This window comes from Chaetodon auriga, chromosome 19 (genome assembly GCF_051107435.1).
Source record: "Chaetodon auriga isolate fChaAug3 chromosome 19, fChaAug3.hap1, whole genome shotgun sequence".
Classification (NCBI taxonomy): domain Eukaryota; kingdom Metazoa; phylum Chordata; class Actinopteri; order Chaetodontiformes; family Chaetodontidae; genus Chaetodon; species Chaetodon auriga.
Genome location: NC_135092.1, coordinates 15,508,248 through 15,528,817, shown reverse-complemented (window position 1 = coordinate 15,528,817; position 20,570 = coordinate 15,508,248). Strand labels below are relative to the sequence as shown.

The 20,570-nt window shown below is 41.9% G+C and overlaps 1 protein-coding gene across 2 annotated transcripts; it reads left to right on the top strand.

Moving 5' to 3' along the window:
- Positions 1-343: 343 nt before the first annotated feature.
- On the top strand, positions 344-12,124 carry fam78ab (family with sequence similarity 78 member Ab). Of its 2 annotated transcripts, XM_076757709.1 has the most exons (3): positions 344-820; positions 1,609-1,912; positions 6,763-12,124. In XM_076757709.1, exons 2-3 carry the CDS (start codon positions 1,650-1,652, stop codon positions 7,286-7,288), a joined length of 789 nt encoding a protein of 262 aa, XP_076613824.1. In that variant the 5' UTR covers positions 344-820; positions 1,609-1,649; the 3' UTR covers positions 7,289-12,124. The 2 variants fall into 2 exon arrangements, with proteins under 2 accessions (XP_076613824.1, XP_076613823.1); XM_076757708.1 differs by having other exon boundaries at positions 354-1,912.
- The last annotated feature ends 8,446 nt before the right edge of the window (positions 12,125-20,570 follow it).

Genomic DNA, 20,570 nt, shown 5'->3' with positions numbered 1-20,570 from the left:
GCTTTACAGAGACAAAGGGAGGATTTTCTGAGTGCTACCAGACAAAAAGCGAATAAAAAGAAAAAGAAGCGAGCCAGTAAATAAATAAATACATAAATGAACGTATTTTGTGGAACACATGACCGATCACTGAAATAAAAAACTTTTGACTTTCCACATGACATGACAGATATAGGAACAAATAACGCCACGAGGACCAGATTCGATTATTGATTAGGCTCCTCAAATGTCATACAGCAACCGGGGCTGCCCCGCATGCCTACATTTCCCAGAATGCCTGCAGCTCAGAGCGGAAGTGTCGTCTCAGAGACACTTATAAAGCTGCTCCCCTGGCAGCTGAGGCAGACCAATGCGTAGCGGGGTGAACCTGCCGTGGCAGTGATGGGACGAGCGCGGAGAAATGACGGGTCGTGCAGGACTTTCGACTGAACCGCATCCCATCGCAGACAGGACTGCAACTGTCGGCTCGGTCCCACTATGTGACAGCTGGCAGCTCTCCCCTCCAGAGGCGTGATTATTTTTATTATTATTACTATTCAAATGTAAGAATGGATCCGGTGACACGGGCGCTGAAGTTGACCCGGCGGTGTCATCTGAATGTCGCGGTGCTCCGTCTCAATGCTTGTGGAAAGGCTGCCTCTCTCTCTGGACGGTGAAATCATTTGCAGCTCTGGAGGAGAAATAACGGGAGCGGGTGTGAAGGAGATAACGGAATTACCTCTCTGACCGAAGAACTGTGCGAGCCGCCGTCCGCTCTGGATTTCTCCACGATTTCTCCCCGCTGAAGACACCGGAGACTTTCCAGAGAACTGTTGTCTAGGTAGACTTCTTTTTTGCATGTTGTTTTCGTCGGCTAAAAATAGTCCACAATTTGTGCAATTGCACCGCATGAGCCGTTAATCCGCACATGTGTAAAAACGTCCAATGTAACCCTCTTAAATCGTTAAACTACACTTTTTATTGTGAGGAATTGAGGTTATTGCGGATTAAGTGAACACCAGGCTGCTCCGCATATGTGTGAGCGTCACCTCTGAGCTGCCGTTTGTCATTTAGTGACTGGCCAGCGCAACATTTTTGATTATGACTCCAGCTGGACATACGGAGCCCCAGCCTTTGCATAGCGCAGGGATTATCTGTTAATGACATAAAGAATGACACAAAAGAGAATATGACGCCAGGATGTCACAGTAGTTTTTGTTAATTATTTAGCTCATAATTAACTGGAACCTTTTACGCGCACCTTTCCTTTGGATGCATGTTGCCAGAAGTCATGTTGTGATGAAGCACATTTAGGAGGCAATGACTCGTTGCATGAAAACATCAGTGCACTGATAAAGAAAGTTAGTGCACCTGCGCTTATTTGCTGAAGTTGCGTTTACGCACCGGAAAGCATGCGCTCCACAAATACGAACATTTTCTAAGCCTGTCTTCTTCTTTTCTCAAAGTAGTTTTGCATCGAAGATGCATGGCTTTTTTTTTTTTTTTATGACAGTTCGCTATAAGTAAACACTTTTTAAACTGGTAAGATATTTTTGAGGGGCAGAGCATGATGTGGATCCATCTGTGGTGATTTTCGTGCTGTATCCATGCGTCTTTCTTCTCCTCCAGACCTCTGGACTTTGTTGTGGACTGTGTTGCTATTTAATGCAATGGGCTGTATCCAGAGTATCAGATGTAAGCCCAAGAGTTTCCGAGACAGTATCATCGTCCTGGAGGTGAATAGTTCCATCGATCCCAACCCCACCAGCATCGACGAGTCATCCAGCGTGGTCTTGCGCTACCGGACACCGCACTTCCGAGCTTGTGCCCGGGTCCTGGTGCCGCCAGTAGCCGGCAAAGAGACATGGACCATCGGCTGGATTCAAGCTTGTAACCATATGGAGTTCTACAATACGTATGGAAACAAAGGGATGTGAGTATGAAGGCCACTTTCTTCATTCTGTCGCCGGGCTTTGATAACTGTCGTTGTAAGGTGACCAGCAGGTGTTGAGCACATCTGGTTGAGCTCCAGGGATGAATGAGAAATATATGCCCCATGTCTGGTATATTGAACACCAACACTAAAGCCCTCTGTTTCGTCTGTGCAAATGTCCAAAGTATTCCGTTTACTATCATACAATATGTGACAAAGAGTAGCAGCAAATCCTAGACGTTGGAACCAAATACTTGCTGATTAATGATCTGTTGATTGACTAGTTCATTCATTGATTAATGGTTTAAGCTCTAGTTAACATAAATAAATGGATATGCTGTATTTTGGAACATGAGATCACATTTACATATATTTTGTTAGTTGGATCCAACTCTGGCTAAAACATGAGCTCACTTTAGACACTTTTTGAGGAAGTGCTGTCACCCAAAACAGAGAATTACATGGAGAAACTTTAGGGCCACAAATTCTACAATGAACTGTTTGCGATATTAAAAGAACAATTTTAGCCAGATTGGACTTCAGGAAAGGAAACCCAACTCAAGCAAAACCCTCATAATGGGTCATGGAGAGCATCAGAAAGAGTCACACATGAAAAGAGAACCTGTGTTTCAGTGTAACTCCATGGACGGAGTTATGAGAGTGTTGGTGTTCCTGTTTTTTGTTTTACAGTAATGCTAAAATGATTCTTAAGTGGAAATATTTTAAAGTAGTGAAACTCATCTGTGGTTGCCCAGTTGGACACCAGCAATCAAACTATCAGACATAAACGTCTGCATTCAGGAAGATGAGATGAGAAGAGTTAAATAAATTGACTTGTCTCTAGGACTGCTTCAATATTCAATAAGGAGCTCGGCTATCCGGGCATCTGGCTGTGTGCCTGCAGGCTACAAAATACTCCAAAACCTGACAGATATGAGAGCAGGACATTGTGATGGAAAATAATTGGTATGACCTTTCAGATCCCTCCACTTGTCAATACATCGTTATTCTGCACCAGCGGTTATAAATGAGACAAACGTGGGCAAATTTCAGCTTTAAGAGAATCTGCTTGTGACAGAGAGAGGGTTGCTCACAGTCTATTTTTCATTCTCTCTCCCTTTTCTTTCTCTTTTTCATCTCACTGGGAGTGTGTGTCGGGGAGATTGGGACAAATGTCAGACAGGCAACATTCATCTTACATCCTTTAGTGGGCAACCACAAGCTGACATGTACCCAGACTATGCTCTATCTGTAGATACTGCAGCTGAGGATGTTTGAGTGCTGCATGTCTAAGATTAGAGGCAGAGTCCCCACCCCAGTGTGGCCCTGCATATGTGTGTGTGACAGTGAGTGAGACAGTGAGAGAAGCCTGTTACTCTCTATAAGTCCAGTATGATCAATGCCTTTTGTAAACTGCATGTCTGTTTACAGTAATTGCCTCATTCATCCAAGCTACATTATTGCCTTGCAAACATTCACTCTATTATCTAGCTGAAAGTTAATTGGCTCTTTTGTCAAAAATATCCAGCTTGGAAACACAATGTGAACAAAAAGCAGAATAGTTTGCTATTTTGAAGGCCGAAACATAAAATTGGAGACCAATTCCCAGCATACGCGGCTGGGCTCACAGTGGAGGAATGAACAGATAATCAATATATCGCCTTTCCCGTCTCATGTTTCAAGTTGCGAAAGATTCCTTCCCTGACAGGATGCCAAATAGAGTGATCTCTTCATTTAAAAGGACTTTTATTCTGAAGTGCGTCACGTCAGGTCAAATGTCATGTTGTTAGCTATTAAACGGTTATCAGCGCTTTCACACATGATGTGTACTTTAAGGCTAAATTAGACAAGACACGTAGTTTTAAAATGATCTGTGCCTAAAGTGCAGCCAAAAAACTCAAAATAAAGAGACAACCTCCTCAAAAATCACTCCATTTGTCTGAATTCAGACAAACCACTTCGCCAAAGAACAGTGATCACATGCTGGATCTAACCAACATGTAACCGATACACACATACAGAATATATAGCACTATATATAGGGGTGCTGGAATGCACCCACCCACCTTTGCAGCAGTGCTTGCAAAGGCAAATCCCCTCCTTTTTTTTTAGCTCGCGCACTGAAAATATGAACTTTTTATATCACCATGTTCTAATATTAAAATCATGAAACGACCACAGCAAGGCCACCTATTCTTGATGTTCATTTTTAAGTCGCTCTTGGGATGCAAGAGATGAGCCTGCTCTCACTGATTCTCATACTAAGTAGTTTCTTTGATGGCAATGAAGCTTCGGGGTGCCGTAATTGGACAGAACAGCCGAGGACGGTAATGAGGATGATTCCTCTGTTGGCTCTGAACGATGCGTTCAGGTTTCTGGACACATTCAACGCCTCTCCTCCCGTCTGTCTTTTAGATTGTAGGTTTGTCTGTACTGTATTCCTAAACAGGCACACACACACGCACACGCACGCACACACACACACACACACACACACACACACACACACACACACACATACACAAGCACAAGTGTGTTTTGACTACACCCTAAAAATGTAAAGCTGCTAAAAGAGGAAGTGTAGATGTGAAACTGAAATTCGTTTTTACCTGTTGTAAGTTTGATTTGTTAGCAGCATTTATAGCTGTAATGTTTCTTAAAGTGACACAAAACTTACTGCCAATTCTTGGGAGAGCAGTGTGGTAGTCTCACACACACACACACACAGGTGGTGCAGTTTAAGCTGCTGTAATTGGTTAATTAATTGCCTTGGCACTCTATTTCTTCTCTTCCACCCCTACAAAGTTGATCCTATCTTCACCACCTATGAAAGAAAGCATCTCTTGGACGTCTTTATTCAGTGTTATCAAGCGCAATTTTCATGATCTAAACCATTTGCTGTGAACATGCAAATGAATGTGGCTGGAAAGTCACAGAAACAGGAAATGAAATTCGGCGTTGCTCAGTAGAAGCACAAATTCTCAATGAAGCTGACTGCAAATAACTGCAATTTCAGACCTCATGAAATCGACTTCCACTTCGAGATTTGTCAAAGAACAAACAGGGTTCTTATTTTATGCAACATGTGGTGGTGACTCGGTGAATTTGAATCACTTAATCCAGAATTTTAGCAAACGCTTTGAACTGTTTAACTTCATTTTAATGTTGGCTATCTACTTAAGTTCAACACTTTGAACTATTGACTGTATCTCAACCATTTATCCGTTACTTTGAGGAAACTCTTTAGACTTATCTGCTCACTTGCTAACTAGTTCTAAAATCTTTCAGTCACAACCTGTGGTGTTCTGATGTGTGGACATATATATTTTTAGTCAGATCATAATTGACATTTTTTGAGCTTCTCTACAAGCTTTAAAAGTACCTGCTGGAAGCTGCAGAAGTACATCTTGTCTATAAGTACTCCTGGATGGGAATCACTGTGCTGGAGTGCATGCAACATTTACAATAAGTGACATGCTCAGGAGTCACAGTTGAGTGGTTCTTTTGTTTTCTTTGAGTGGTTAGTTTTGAACATCCCCTCCGTCACACACACTCACACCATCTATTGCAGACCATTCGGTTGTGACAAAGCAGGCAGTGAAGACACAAACAGGAAGTGAGCCATATCTCTGCAATGCTTTCCTCACTCATGATCAAAGTTCCTCAGCGGGTAGAAGACTCCACGTTGTGAAGTTTTTTCATTGCGAATCAGATGCACTTATTCACTGTTGAAATATTTTGGGTGTTGAAGTCATCTGAGGTCATGGCAAAACGGAAAATTGCTGCAAATTGTTTTGGAGGCACCAGTTGAGAGGATTATGTGATTTTTCAGAACAGAAATGTACATATGCACACACAAGAGCACGCATGCACACTGTCTCACACACACCAGGGCCAGGCTATTATCATGCCCGACATGCTAATCTCACCCCCTGGGTGAATACATAAATCACAATTTGAGGCCAGGCCAAGCAGGCAGTAAGTCATGTGGCTGTTGATCACACTGTTATCTTCTCTGTCCTGCTGATCCGCGGCTTCAGGGAATGAAAGGTAATCTTTTTCCTGCTGTGGGCAGAAAATCGATAGGCGGACAGACCGGAGGTACCAGGTCACTTAAGTTGTTCTGTGTCGCCTGCTGTGTGTGTCACAGTATTTTATTGTTGTATTGTATTTTTCCTCAGCGGTTTGAAAATTGGTGGAAAGATCCAGCTGTGAGGCTTTGAGTCAGTTCTGTCATGTCCTGTTAGATAGATGGTGATATCAAGAGGGACACTGGTCACACTGTTGTATTTTCAGCTATCTGTACAGAGAGGATTAGACAGGAGAGCTTTGTCATGTGGAATCTCTGGTTTGGTTTAGTGTGCCAGAGATTCATTTAGAGGATAATTTTGGTTTAGAACAACTTGGGTATTATTTTTATAGTTTTTGGTGTTGATTTAAACCAGTAATAGAAAAGATAAGATCAATAAAAAAGTCACTATGAACATTACTTGAAGAGAAAACAAAACCCAAACTGCCACTTGTACGTCCATTTCAGTTTACAGACAACTTCCTGGTTAAACTTTGGCTTTCTGTACTTTCTGTGCATGCAGGAGTTTTCCTGTGCACTTACACATTTCACGTAAGCTTACTTGCAGTTGCACCTCCAAAGGAAGTGGTTTGAGTAAAAGCAGCCTTGTTGTTTGTGTTTTGGATGTTTCACATGATGATAACCAATACAAATGATAAGCAAAACTATGATCAAACGAATGACCAAAGTAGTACTGAACCGCAGTTATCATTTTATCTCAACAGCCACTTCTGCTACATATCTGGGTAAATCCTCATCTGTGACTCCTTTCAACTTCCAGGTCAAGTTGGGAGCTCCCCGACCTGCGGGATGGTAAGATCCAGGCCATCAGCGACTCGGATGGAGTGAACTACCCATGGTATGGCAACACCACGGAGACCTGCACCGTCGTAGGCCCCACCAAGAAGGACAGCAAGTTCACTGTTAGTATGAATGACAATTTCTACCCCAGCGTGACCTGGGGTGTCCCCGTCAGCGACAGCAACGTGCCTCAGCTTAGCAGCATCCACCGCGACCAGAGCTTTACCACCTGGCTGGTGGCCATCAACCAGGCCACCTCAGAGACACTCGTCCTGCAGACGATCCGCTGGAGGATGCGGCTTCACATCCGAGTGGACCCGGAGAAGCCTCTGGGTCACAGGGCCGTTCTGAACGAGCCCCTGGCCCAGGAACAGCCTCAGATCCTGGGCAAGAACGAGCCCATCCCCACAAACGCCATGGTCAAGCCCAACGCCAATGACGCCCAGGTGCTGATGTGGCGGCCAAAGAATGGTGACCCTGTGGTGGTCATCCCACCCAAATACTGACCTGTTTCACTGACCAGACTGGCCTTGGATACCTTAACAGTGTCATTCTTTCTTTCGTTCCTGCTCGTCACCAGCTCTCACTGCTTTAACCCTTTCCCTGTTTTTAGCCTCTATATTCTTCTGTCTTACGTTTCAAAAAGACCGACAGAGAGACAAAAACAGGCAGAGACAAATGAAACCAGCTCTGTGTATAAAGACCAGCTGTCGCTTTGAGGTGGGGGCTTGAACACACTTTTAAAACTGGAGCGAACAAACTGCAACCATTCTACCTTCAAACTGGGTCGGGTCGCACTGTGCTAAATGAAATCATTGCAAAAATGAAAAACTAGAGCGTTTGTTTGTTTTTTTAAATTTCATTTTATATTTTGGCTGTTTGAATCAAGTGATATGGGGTTTGTGAGTGTGTGTGGAGTTCAGTATTTACGTGACCATGTCTGCGCACATGCTACATACATGGATATGCACAAACCTTGTGTATGAATACCAGTCGTGTTTTTATTTATGGGATGGGAGAGAGTGCATTCAGTTGTTTGTTGTCACACGGCGAATTGCATTGGGTGACATTCTAGATTTTAGTACTTTTTTAAAAAACATGCAAGACATTCAATCCATGCTGCCTTAAGTTTACATCGCTTTCCACTGCAAACTTTTTAGCCTTAAACAAAGTGCAATGCAGTGTTTCGCTCATTTGTCCCGACTCTTCCAGACTGTTGGTGCTGGCTTGTGTGGGTTTAGGACAGGAACGACACCACAGAAGAAGATCCGGCTCTGAAGCTTTGATGCTCAGTTGCTTTTACCTGACAAACGTATTGTCTCACGAGTACAACCAGCGTTATGCGTAGACGCAGTTACACAACCAAGTTAAGTAGCTGTGTTTCAAGTGCATTATGCAACAGAAGAGATGCTCTGACAGACGAACAGAGAACATCAGCAAAGCCAACTCTTGTCAATAGCACTCAACACGATAACGTGCAATAACAACTTGAGCAAAAAGTACTCAGAAGCACTCCTCAGTTAACCTCATTTCATTCACTTTATGCTGTGCATCGGCAGTCGTAGCAGCTTTTCCTTTCTCTGTATCACTCCATCTCAGGGCCCCCTTCTCACTTCCTTCCCTCCTCTTTTTTCACCCATCCCCTCTGACTTGCTCTCTCTTGCCACAGCGAATAACTCTTTGCATTGCTCACAGTCAATACTTTTATTAACAAGCAGTCACACACAGGGGAGAATAACTCAGAATAAGTGAAGAATAAAAACAGGATTCTCACACACTTTGTAATTGTTCCTTTAATTCAACAACATCCCTTGTCTTCCTATTATATTAAAATCCAAACATGTCTGTCTCTTGGCCGTTTTTGTCCCTCATCCTCAATCATCTTCATCTACACCACTGTTCCTCCTCCTCCTCCTCCTGCTGCTGCTGCCTTCCTCTCTTCTCTCGCTCTCGTTTTCATCTGTTGTCTGGGCTGAAAAGCAGAGCAGGAGGCATGCAAGTTTGATCCTGACTGCTCGGTTGGCATATAGATGACCCACTTCTGTGCTTTGCCAGTTGTAGCCCTCGCTGCAGAAATGTGGGGCTTTCCTCCTTTCATTTCACCGCCAGCAAATGCACAAATACACGCAGAAACAAGCGGCTCTGGTCAGCTAAAAACCAACTTTAGATGAGATGACGCCCATTTAACCTTTTAATCTTTGAGAAGGGCTTCAGCTGTGCACTGACAACTCTTTTAAAAGCAGAGAGAAAAGCTGAATTTGGCATCAGGCCGTTTTATCTCCTTATCACAGGAAGCCAAAATATGAGTAAAAAGTTACTTCTGTTCACATGCTTTCTTATCTATTAATGACCAGTTGTCCACTTTGAAATGTTAACATTAAGCAAGTGCACTGAACCCACCGAGTCCCTGTGTATTTGGCTCCAACCAAAGAAATAATTTGCATGCAAGTCTGATCATGTATTTCACAAAGATCAGTAAGCTGCTGCTGTTTTCAGTGTACAAGCTTCTCCTTACTATCGACTGTACAAAGCAGTCATACATCAAACTTGGTTCAGACTACATTTGTTTTTGTGTTTTATAGGATATTCTCTTCATTCTGCTCTAACAAAACAGAATTATTTTGTGATTTACCTCAATTTGATTTGGCTGCTATTTCTACAACATTTTGGGAACCACAAATATTCACTTTTTTTGCTGGTAATTAGGTGAGACGATCAACAGCACTTTCATGTTTGTATGCTAAATATGAAGCTACAGCCAGCAGTTAGCCTAGCAAGGTGTGCAAGAAGGGGGAAACAGCTAGCCTGGCTTTGTCCAAATGTAATGAAATACCCTATGTGTACCTCTAAAGCTAAGTAATTACATTATATGTAATTTGTTTAAGCCATACAAAATTTAAACATAGGTCTTTATGCTAAGACAACAGTCTCCTGGCTGCTGCTTCAATATTTAGCACACATATAAAATCAATCTTCTCATTTAACTCTCAGTAAGAAAGTTTCCCAAAATGTCAAAATATTTCTTTAACTCAGAGTGAAATGGTTTCACTGTGTAAATCCAATAATGTGAGAGCGCAACCTGACACCCGATGGAGAGTTAGCTCGCTAAAGGCTCTGCAGAGCACCATGCAGATTAATGCTGTAAAAGTCAAATAATATCTGGCTGAAGCAGAGCTCGAACATCAAATCACGATGTCCACTTGATGCCACCAGCTAAACTGTTCAAGTTACAGCCACATCAGACACTCCTGCTCAGCTTGGTTCAACCACGATAGCCTGTGCTCCAGGCTGGGTCGCAGGGCCTTGGTGGAGAAGGGAGAAGGAGAAGAGGAGTTAAAAAGGCTACTGGGTGACTGCTGTCATAATTAGATCTGCAGTGACACACTTAGATGCCCTAGATGGACTGCACTGTGCCGAGTCGTGCTGTGCAATGCAAGGGCTAGCGCGAGTCATGGGTGAGGTTTGAGTGAGGTCAAACAGCAAAGGTCAGGGTCAAAGTGTTTGAGTGAGGGGGGCTGTCAGAGTCTTAAAATGTACTTGTAGACAGTCGAGCGGCTGTGAGGGAACGAATATGAGGGTGACAACAAACTGAATCCATTCAGACATTAAAGCCAGCTCAAAATAACGTTGACATTTGCAAAGCACAACTTGGATGTCAACCACGAGTCATTTCAATTTGTGGTTCATTTTGAAGGCAGCAGAGAAAGCTGCAGCCTGCAACTCAGTGACCTTTAACCTAACGTAGCGCGGGGGCCATCTTTGCATCGTGGACTGCCTCGTAATGTGTTGCAATGACCTATGGACACTAGTACTCGAGCTGGACTACACGTAATGTAATTAAACCTTGACATGCAGAGTGGCACTCGGAGTGTGTGTGTGTGTGTATTCACGTGAGCGTGTGTGTTAAATCCAATCTGAGGGATTTAGGCAGGATGAGGAGTTTCACTGATTCTGCTGTTGTTGAGTCATGATTCCTTCTCTCTCTCACACAAACAAACACACACACACACACACACACACACACACACACACACACACACACACACACACACACAGTCACATTGCAGGGAAGGTAATGCCCTTGTCATAAAACAGGGACAGAGCTTGCCCTCGCAAACACACACAAACACCCTGAGGGGAAAGGAGCAGGCCTGGCGTGGTATCTGATTGTCACAGCAGTGTCACATTGGCAGTGCAGACTCATCTATCAGCCCTGCACGTGGACCATCTGCACACATGCACATGCTAACAAAGCCATATGCACAAACACAGCTGTTTACTAATAAACAGGAAGTGAGATATGTGTGTTTTGTGTCGTTAAACTAGAGTGAGGCTTTAAAAAGAAGGGGAAGAATTCAGGTCATTGAGTGGATGCCTGTCAACGATGAACAGAATTTCATGTTTTATTGTAGGAAAAGAGCACTAATTGTCTTCCATGTGTGTTCAAATTTGTTAAAGTTGTGCTCCTGGTGTGTTTATGTATGTTATGTTCACATAACAGAAGGACTTCATAGATGCTTCATGTGCTTCCTTGACTAAGCCACAGAAAAACAAAACCTCACACTGTTCATTTGCTGTATGGAGGGCAAAAAGTGCCAAAATTGGACAAAGCCAAAACTATGCAGTAGCACGCTGTGAGTGACTCAAAAACCTCTCGGCACTTGTCAATTGTTTTTGATCATTAAAATGCATTTAGCATATTTGTATTTCCAGAAAAACATCACAAACGCAAATTGCAGTCATGTGGACGATTGTTTGTCGTTGTGTTTTCTGCTTGTAGGGCTGTGCCAAGTGAAAGAAAGCCTCCTCTCCTAAACCCACGCCATTACAGTTCTTCTGAGGGCTGCTACCTTCACTTCAGACCTTTATGTCATTATTTAACCCCCATCAGAATAATTATCCCATTACTTAAACCAATAAAACATCCCAAGCTCACACTCAGGACCACCTGCCTTCATTTCCTTGCTTTTATTTTTGGTTTTGTCTCATGAAGAATAAAAGTTCATCTTGTTTTCTCTGTACTTTCAAAAATAACACAGTCCTATGGGTTAAATACAATCCTGATTATAAGACACACATAAGATCACATGAGCAACGATGTATGTTTCTCATTTCATTGGGTTTGTTTTATGGAAATACTGAAATAGTTAAAGCAGTTTGTGTTCTTTTGTTCAGCTTTGACTTTTACACCGATACTTGAAAATGGGTCAGTTCTGGCAAATATTTAAAACTGTGAAAATGCACAACACTGGGGAAGCAAACCCTGAAAAAAACACAAATAAAAATGATATATATTATAAACAATGGTCTTTTTCATTAATAAACAAAATGTATAAATATTATCAGTTGTCTTTCTTTGTCTTTTTAACTTAAATGTCCCACAGTGACATTCAAATACAATATGTGTGTTATTAAATATATTTTATTTTTATGTAAAGAGCCTTACAAAAAACAAGCATTCCAAAATAAAACAATATGCAATGTTTGGCAGAAAGCTCATATTGTCATTTTAAATTCTCAGAGATAAAAATACATGGAAACAAATGATCTTTTTGGGTTATTTTATTTGAACTAATATAGGCAATATATGTCCCCTTAGAAATTCATGTTCATTATTATTGCACACTGCTGGTCTGAGTTTAATAATCAAACTGCAACCGACAACCTTTGCTCTCTGCATCTCCTCCTTAATGACTAATTACTCTGCATGTGCCACTTTGGGGTGATTCCCTTTCCAAACATGTTGTGCTTATTGCACAAATCAGAGAAGCGGATATGCTCTCAGCCAGGACAACGATGCGCAGCCTAAAGTGCTGAATTGAAAACTCTGAAAAGCCTGCACGCATATGAACAAACCTCGAGGCTACGCATATACATGGCTGAACACATGATGTACTGTGCAGCTCTGTCAGCTAACAGATTTCAATAGCATCAGAATGGATGTTACTGCTATATATAGGTCTCTCTTTGCTGATGACAATGATGAAATGCAAAGACGATACGGTAAAGAAAGGACATATAGTGAAATGGGATATAATCAAGACCGGATAAAAAAAAGAAAAAGACAAATAACACGGTAGAGATTAAAACTCCCACGGTCAGGGATTATGTTGATTTGACATACATACAGTGAGGTGACAAACTAAAGGGAAAACTGAATCAATGACAGAAGACAGTTCAAGTCTTTCCCTCAGTCACAGATCTCAAACTACTGGACACATACAAGAGATTTTGGACCTATTTCACAGCACTGTGATCAGTCATCTGACTTCCCTTCCGTGTCTGCAGCAAGCCATCTTTAAAAACATCTCACTAATTTAAAAAAGGCTTAATCATGTCCTAAAACAGCTGGGCAAACCAATACTCAAACAGGAGTAAATAGAGCATTTGTTGGGGACTATTTTCAGCTGTGGACTGATACACATTAGCCATGCTAGTCAGTATTTTAAGTGTGTGGGATTGACTTAAAATAAGCTACAGTGTTGATCCTGATCAAGGAATGTGTGCAAAAACATGGCTCATTGATGTCTTTTCATTGGGTTTTGGAGAGCAGTGGAGGTCTCCAACAGAAAAATAACTTAGACTTGACAAAACAGCTTGTTAGCTGTAGCAATTCATTGCTAGGATTGGTCCTTTAATGGGATTTTAATGACAATAAGAGCAATGGAGAGTATCTCTGGCCTTATCCTTTCATATAGTCTACTGTTGAAACATACTGATTTAAATTAAAGCTACATTATATAAGGTGAGGCACAACGGAGCAAAATTAATTAAAATGTATGAATCTGAATTAATTGAAATGCTAGAGGACAAACAGGTATGCTGAGCAGCAATAATAGAAGAGGCCTTTTTTTCTCCCACCCCTTCTGCACTGCACCTCCATTATAACTCTTTAAGGAGTCCTAAAATGATTGCAAAGTGCTCCGTGGGGTTCCTTCATTTTGAATTCATCACTTGGTTTCTAATAGTGCCACATTCAGCATGCAGGTAAGGACTTAAAATTAATCTCTGATCCACAGCATAAGCAGGGAGCTGATGTTTTTCCTTTCAGCGCAGGCTCAGAGAATCCCTGCAGATATGAAGGACACTGACGCACAAATTTTAAGACAAGGTTGGGATTTAGCCGCTGGTGGTTTTCGACAGAGAGGCTGGTAAGGTTAAGTGATACTGTGCTTGGATTTAACTCAGAACTCCTCCTCCTGTCCTATGATGTGTCCATTTACCAAATAAAGTGCTGCATGTGATTCAAAGTGATTTTCTAAGTGCTACATTCGTCTGTCCAGCAGCAGATACTGTGTGCCGGTTCAGCTGGACTCAGATCCAGACCTGCAGCCTCTGTCTTTGCTATCCTGGTCACATTCCTGAGCTTGCAGCTATATTTACTTGGCTCAGCGTCTGTGAGTATGTTGCACTGTCTCTTTGCATCCACCTGTCCCTATTTGTAATACCAAATAATCACTGTATCACTGTATCTTCAGCCCCAGACGTTACTATTAATACTCCCATGGTGCCAATGTTAGAGCTGTGATAGCTCTCCGTCATTCTTTGAGATCTCTGGGCTAATACTGGGGCTGATTAGCGACTGATCCACAGAAATGTGCTGGCTATTTTGGTTGAAAAGACTTCCATCTTTACCAGGACTGACCTCTGTATAACTTTTCAGTTATAGCACTTGTAAATATGCAAGTATGTTGCTTTGATACATTAAGTGGTGTCAGAGAATTTGGGGGGTTTCAGCAACCTCAGAGGATTTACAATGTAAAAGCATACACATGGTAGTCATTGCATAGGCTGATTCCACTATTTTTAGACTTTGACACAGAATTTAGACCTTCAAATCCTGGCTTTAGTAAACCTTCTTTCTGGATTAATGCCAGCCAACGAGTGCTCCTGCAGCCAGGTTGTTTGCAGCAAGAAGGAAGGTTAAGGAAGAAATTATTCTTAATGATACAATTCATTAAATTTTGCAACCTGAACGCAGACAAGTGGCAAAAAAAAGTCAATTAAATTTTTGATAAATCGACACCTGCACATAATGAGACCATGAGCTGCTGGAAGTGGTGATAGTGTTTGCTACAGGTCTAATATTGAAACTTCATAACAAAGGACTGAACCTCGTCCTGCTGGTGTCAGTCAGTGTTGCAACAATATCAATCAATACAGCAAAAAGCACTCACACACAAAACAAAGTAAGTTTGTTTGTTTGACTTTTTGACACCTTCTAACACATTTTAAAGACTGTACCCTGCAGACAACATTATGTAACTTTCATTTAAATGCAATGCTGCAGCAAAGTAGATCAATACTACACTTAAGCCTGGCGTTCCCATCGAGACCTGCACAGTTATGTAAGAGATTGGCGTTCAAACAGCGGGACGACATCTGGACTGTGACTGAGCCTCGAATGGGGACAATAGCTGCTTACTGTACAGTGTAATGTAATTTTCCATTTAAATTAATGATGGCCATTAAATGCTGAACATCCCACGAGCTGGGACGGGGGCACTTATTAGCAAACTTTAATTGCCATCGGTGTAATTACAGCATGCGATGCCGCTGGATCCCACACTCTGCCAGGGCTGTTGTAATAAACCCAGACATCAGAGGCAGCTCAGCTCCTCGGGGAGAGCATCGAGATCTGTTACACAATTATAAGAAATCAACCTGAACACCTCATCTGACCTGCGCCTGCCGTGTCCATGATTCATTTCAGTGAATATTAATACCTTCACTCATATGAATAAAACATAAGACTTTGTCACTTTTCACTTGATGGTTACTTTAATTTCTCTCACTCCACAGATGCAGGAGCTCAAAAGAGGTCAGGAAAATCCATTGGGATGACCGCAGGTCTAAAACAGGTGAAAAAAAAGCAGATTGAGCCACGTTTTTTAAACCATTTCAAGTGATCCCATCAGAGAGTCATTTCACTGAGGCTGCATTGATAATTCTTCACACCGCTGTGCTGATAGGCGGTGATGAAGGTCCCGTTTGGGTTTCTGAGTGGTGACAATTGGCCAAAACATCCAGACATTTCTCAATGATTTGCAGCAGTGAGGACAAAGTGTGAAACATTCTTCGGCGCCATTTTGCTCAAACAAAATTCACTGGTGTGAGCTGTCATGTCTCGTCATTCCACGCCGCTGCGCCATGTGTAGCACCTCCATGTGTCAACAGCAAGCCAGGCTGCCCTCCAACCATGAAGTCCAGTCAGGTGTCACTCAGTAAAACAAGTCTTGGTCCATATTTCAAGCTCTTCTTTTTTTAAATTAAGTATTTTTAAGCTGTATATTGGCTTTATTAATGGTTAATGAATGATTTAGTTTTGTTTTATACACCAGTCAAATCAATGAGAACACATTTTGGGTTGTTAAAATCCCAACAGCTGGTGTTTGTCCTTTCTATTTTCTAATAATGCCATTATATTAAATCATCCATTAACAAACTCCTGGGTTTGTCACTTTCTAAAACTCATCACCTTTGCAGGTATAAATGTTGATGAGTCATCAATAATGTGTTTTAAACATCAAGTCTGCAGTTGTAAGTGTTACTGTGTTGTTCATAAATTGACTTTGGCAGCGAAGGAATGTTCAATAACTGATCTATAATGCATTAGAACTGAATTTTTGAACAATCATTAGAGCCAGTAGTTGTGGTTTTTAACACCTTCGTATGTTTGCCTTTTGAAAACTGGTCAGTCCAACTCAACAAACAATGTATTTAACGTTAAATTCACACACAAAAGCAGCTGTAGCAGCTAAATTTATTTTTTTTTTATTTTTATTTTTTTAATAGACGAATTAAAAATAACCTTCATTGAGCCTCTTCTATTTTATTTATTGACCTTTCCTTTATTGGTTTTATGTGGTATATTTTTATTTTCTTGATTATTTCCCTCTTCAAAACCTATTTTTTATGTCAGATTTTACTTCATCACATCTCCTCTTAGTTGTTTTTTTATTTTATGCTCTTGTTATTTTACCCTTGTTTTCCTTTTAGTGCCCCGCCTTACACTTCTGGTTTTACACACATTATTTATTTTATGACTTATCTATTATATTTTATGACTCTTTCATTTTTTTTTATTGCATTTTATTGAGTTATTATGAATTTTTAGATGTTTATCCTTCCTCTGGGGTTTCCTCATTACAGATTCATGAAAAGTCATGATAGTATTTCCTGTTTTTATGGAGTCAGTATTTATAATATCATCAGTTAATGTTTGTACATGGATCGGGGTGGTGCGGAGGGAATGGATGTGTCGGGGGTCGGGGTGGGAATGTTTCTTCTTTGTTTGTTTTAGTTATGTAAAGCACTTTGTGTAACATAGCTCTCTATGAAAGGTGCTATTCACATAAAGTCAGTGTGAATAGTTTTCTACCATTTGCTAACTGAGCTAAAGCTAAGAAACAATAATGGATTGGATCAGTATATATGCTGGCGAGCAGACTCATCCGCAATCAAACATGTTTCAATGTAATTAATGTAAAAGCTTAGCGAGCACATGGCCCATGAGTCCTGTGCTCATCCTCTTTGACCTATCAGAAATAAAGCAACTGGTGACTGCTGGTTTGGCCGCATGCCTGTTTTAAATGAATATACTATAAAGATGCAGATGTTGACATGTGACATGCACAGTAACATTTATTTCCCAGATGCACATGTAGCACATGATACAAGCTACAGGTTCTGGAGGTGACGTGTGCTGCCATGCCGCTGTCTAAAAAAGATAAAAGCTCATAACGGTGCTGAATCTTTTGCTACACTTTGTCTCATTGATGGAGGACAAACACAGGTATAATTTTAGGGGCGGATATGGATTCAGTTAATTTATGTACCACAAATTTGGGCAGTACAACACATCTGCTGACACCAGCAGTGTTTAATATGCATTCAAATGCAAGATGCTTGCTTAGTGAAGAGGGGAAAGTCCAGGATTCAGCAAATAAGAAAATTAACTCTGTGTTGACTGAGATTAAGGAGCTCGACCTGAAACACTCTCAAAGCCAAATAAGTCAAAATCTGATTTAATTATTACGAAACCACTGCAATCAAACTAAACCCGAAGGACTCTGGACGAGCCGTCAGCACAGTGACTTCTGGGTTCTTTTCTGACAAAGCTGATGGAATACGTGTGAAGCTTCAGCTCAAACTGGACGCCCAGCACTATAGAAACAGGGAATGCTCACCTGAGTGGGAAATTTAGAGATGACGCTGGGAAGCCAGCTGTGGCTCAGCTCTTTACACCGATAAAGAAAAACAGCTTTTGTGGCCAAAGCAAGGGCCTGACCTCAAGTGCCCTTTAGCGCAAATGAAGGAGGACTTCTCACATCAGTGGTGCAAGCAGCTTGTTGAAGCCATCTGCGATGAAGGTGATGACAGAGTGGAGCTGCAAGGTGAATACTGTCAGACGCAGAGATGTAGGTGTGCAGATATGTGCTAAATCATTTATCTATTAGAATAAGGCTTCCTGTGTCTGCCTCTATATATACAGTATATATATATATATCAGGTATCACATATATCCAGTTATCATGGATGGATCAATGGTAACATTAGCGGATACTTGAGATATTGTGATGGCGAGGCATGCACTTACACATCATTCTTTCCTTCTTCTGGTGTTTACGCTCTTATTTTAGCTGTTCCATAACGTTTACGTTTGAATAAAGGGAATGAATATAAGAAATTGGGATTAACAGTATTAAATGTGTGTCATGGGGACACCAGAAAGAGTAGCTGTTGTCTTGGTAGGTGTGATTACAGAAACAGAATCTGTCTTCAAAAGCTTAGCAACTCTGCAGCTCTGGTGATGCTCAAAGCCTTCCCCATGACATCTGTGATAACGCCTGACATCCATGATCAAGTCTATTAGATAAGACTTTAAGCCCACTCCGTAATCCATTCACATGCAAAGTACATGTTGAAATTGCATGCACCTGTTTACGTCGTGCCACATGTTAACGGAGAGGGAGCGTCGGCTTCTTCTGCAGGAGAAGGGCACTTTGTGCACACGTGGAAGAATAACTGGAGTTTGAAATTAAAACTTCCCGTATAAAGCTGCTTTGAAGTATCGGGATAAGTGATGACACTGAACTGCGTAATCCCCGTGAGTCAGTTAAAGACAGAGCTGGGAAGAGAGTGAAAGAGGAGGAACTGAGGCAGGTGGGTAATTAAAGGTCGGGAGGTCGGGATGGACTTACTGGTACAGTGGCTCCGGTGTTATTTATCATGCATTATGTTCACGTCACTGCAATGCTACAGTGCTCAAAGCTGTGCTTAGCATTTACGCATGAATACCAGCATACAAAGTGAGCATGTCCTTACATCCACCTGTGTGGTGGGAGTTAAAGAAGAGACATAGCTGGAGGTGATTAAATGTGATGATGCTTGATTATGGCAAAGTGTAATGCAAAGGTTGTCACTTTGGATTTTGGCTCCTTTCATATTCAGGGGAAAAATATATGATATGCCAAAGCCAAACTTGGACATGAATACATCCAGTTAACTCCAGTAAAAGTTGGCTTCATGCTGAGGGGGACATGAAAGTGTGGACCGAATCTCATGGCAATTGAGCCGATGTTGAGACGCTCAGACCACGAATGTAAACCTCGTGGTGGCACGAGAGGAGAATTCAGGGGCTCACCAAAGTCTTTACAATACATCCTCAGCATTGATCCATCGTGCAGATGTTGAGATATTTCACAGGACGTTTGGACATTTTGACCTGCTGGTGACAAAGTGGCTCTAATCTAAGGTTTTCTGCCTTGAATTTAGTTGATGTTTACAGATTGATTTCCTTTGACACACAGTTATAAATACAAGTGGTCTTGGTCTTATTTTGTTGCTCAGCAATGCAAAAACTGTCCTCACCGGTCAATTTTCCTACCTTAAAAAAAATTCAAAGAAACATTCAAACTCTTCATAACTGCATGGCTGCTGGACACCCCCAGGTAGCCAATAGGAGGCCTTAGAAAAAACGGTCTGCAGTGCACCACCCAGTCAGCACAGTGTGCATGAGAAGAGAAAGAGGGGGCGAGGTCTCCCTTGTCTGTAGGTGGATTATTGGATTTGGATTATCTGTGCAGACAAAATTACCCATTAGGGAAAATTGTAGCATGCACTTTCAGTGGAGCCGGTGCTCGCTAACACTGGGTAGCACTCAACTCACATAACAGTGTGTCCTGAAAAGCCCGGCTGGTACATGACGTACAGGACGGGAGACGCCCGAGTGACCAGAATCAGCAGCACACAGTTCATAATAATGCCTGAAGACCCAAAAGATGCTCACGCTGCGGAGCGCAGTGGCACATGTAGGGATGATGAATATGTCAGCAAAGCAAGGCGGGATGTGCTCAAGAGCTGCTAATCATCACTCACTTGGGGGGTGGGGGAGAAGCAGAATAAGGTTGGGGGCTGGGGAGGGGTGGTTTAGCTATTTTTATCTGGATTCCATGAAGACAGCTGTCATCTTCCCGAGTGTCTGTGAGACTTTCCTGCAATTTCCATCACCAGCGACGGTGACACGAGAAATAAGAAATGAACAGTGTCACTATTGTTTCTGTTATATTGAAAAGAAAAGGAAAACAACACCCCTCCAACCTTTAATGCTTGACCATGGAGGCCAGTTGTGGAGTGGGTGCTGAAAATCTCATAAGCTCATCCGCTTTAGCTGAAAGCATTACAGACTTTGGGCTCTGTAACTGCCCGTGTGCCTCAGTAATCTGCCATTGTGTCCGGTTCTTTACCTGAGACATCAAACAGATCTGCTGCTGATCACGCACACAA

Coding starts and splice junctions, on each gene's coding strand:
- fam78ab (XM_076757708.1), top strand. CDS start 1,587: ATGCGTCTTTCTTCTCCTCCAGACCTCTGGACTTTGTTGTGGACTGTG. Junction 1,913..6,762: donor ACGTATGGAAACAAAGGGAT/GTGAGTATGAAG, acceptor TTCAACTTCCAG/GTCAAGTTGGGAGCTCCCCG.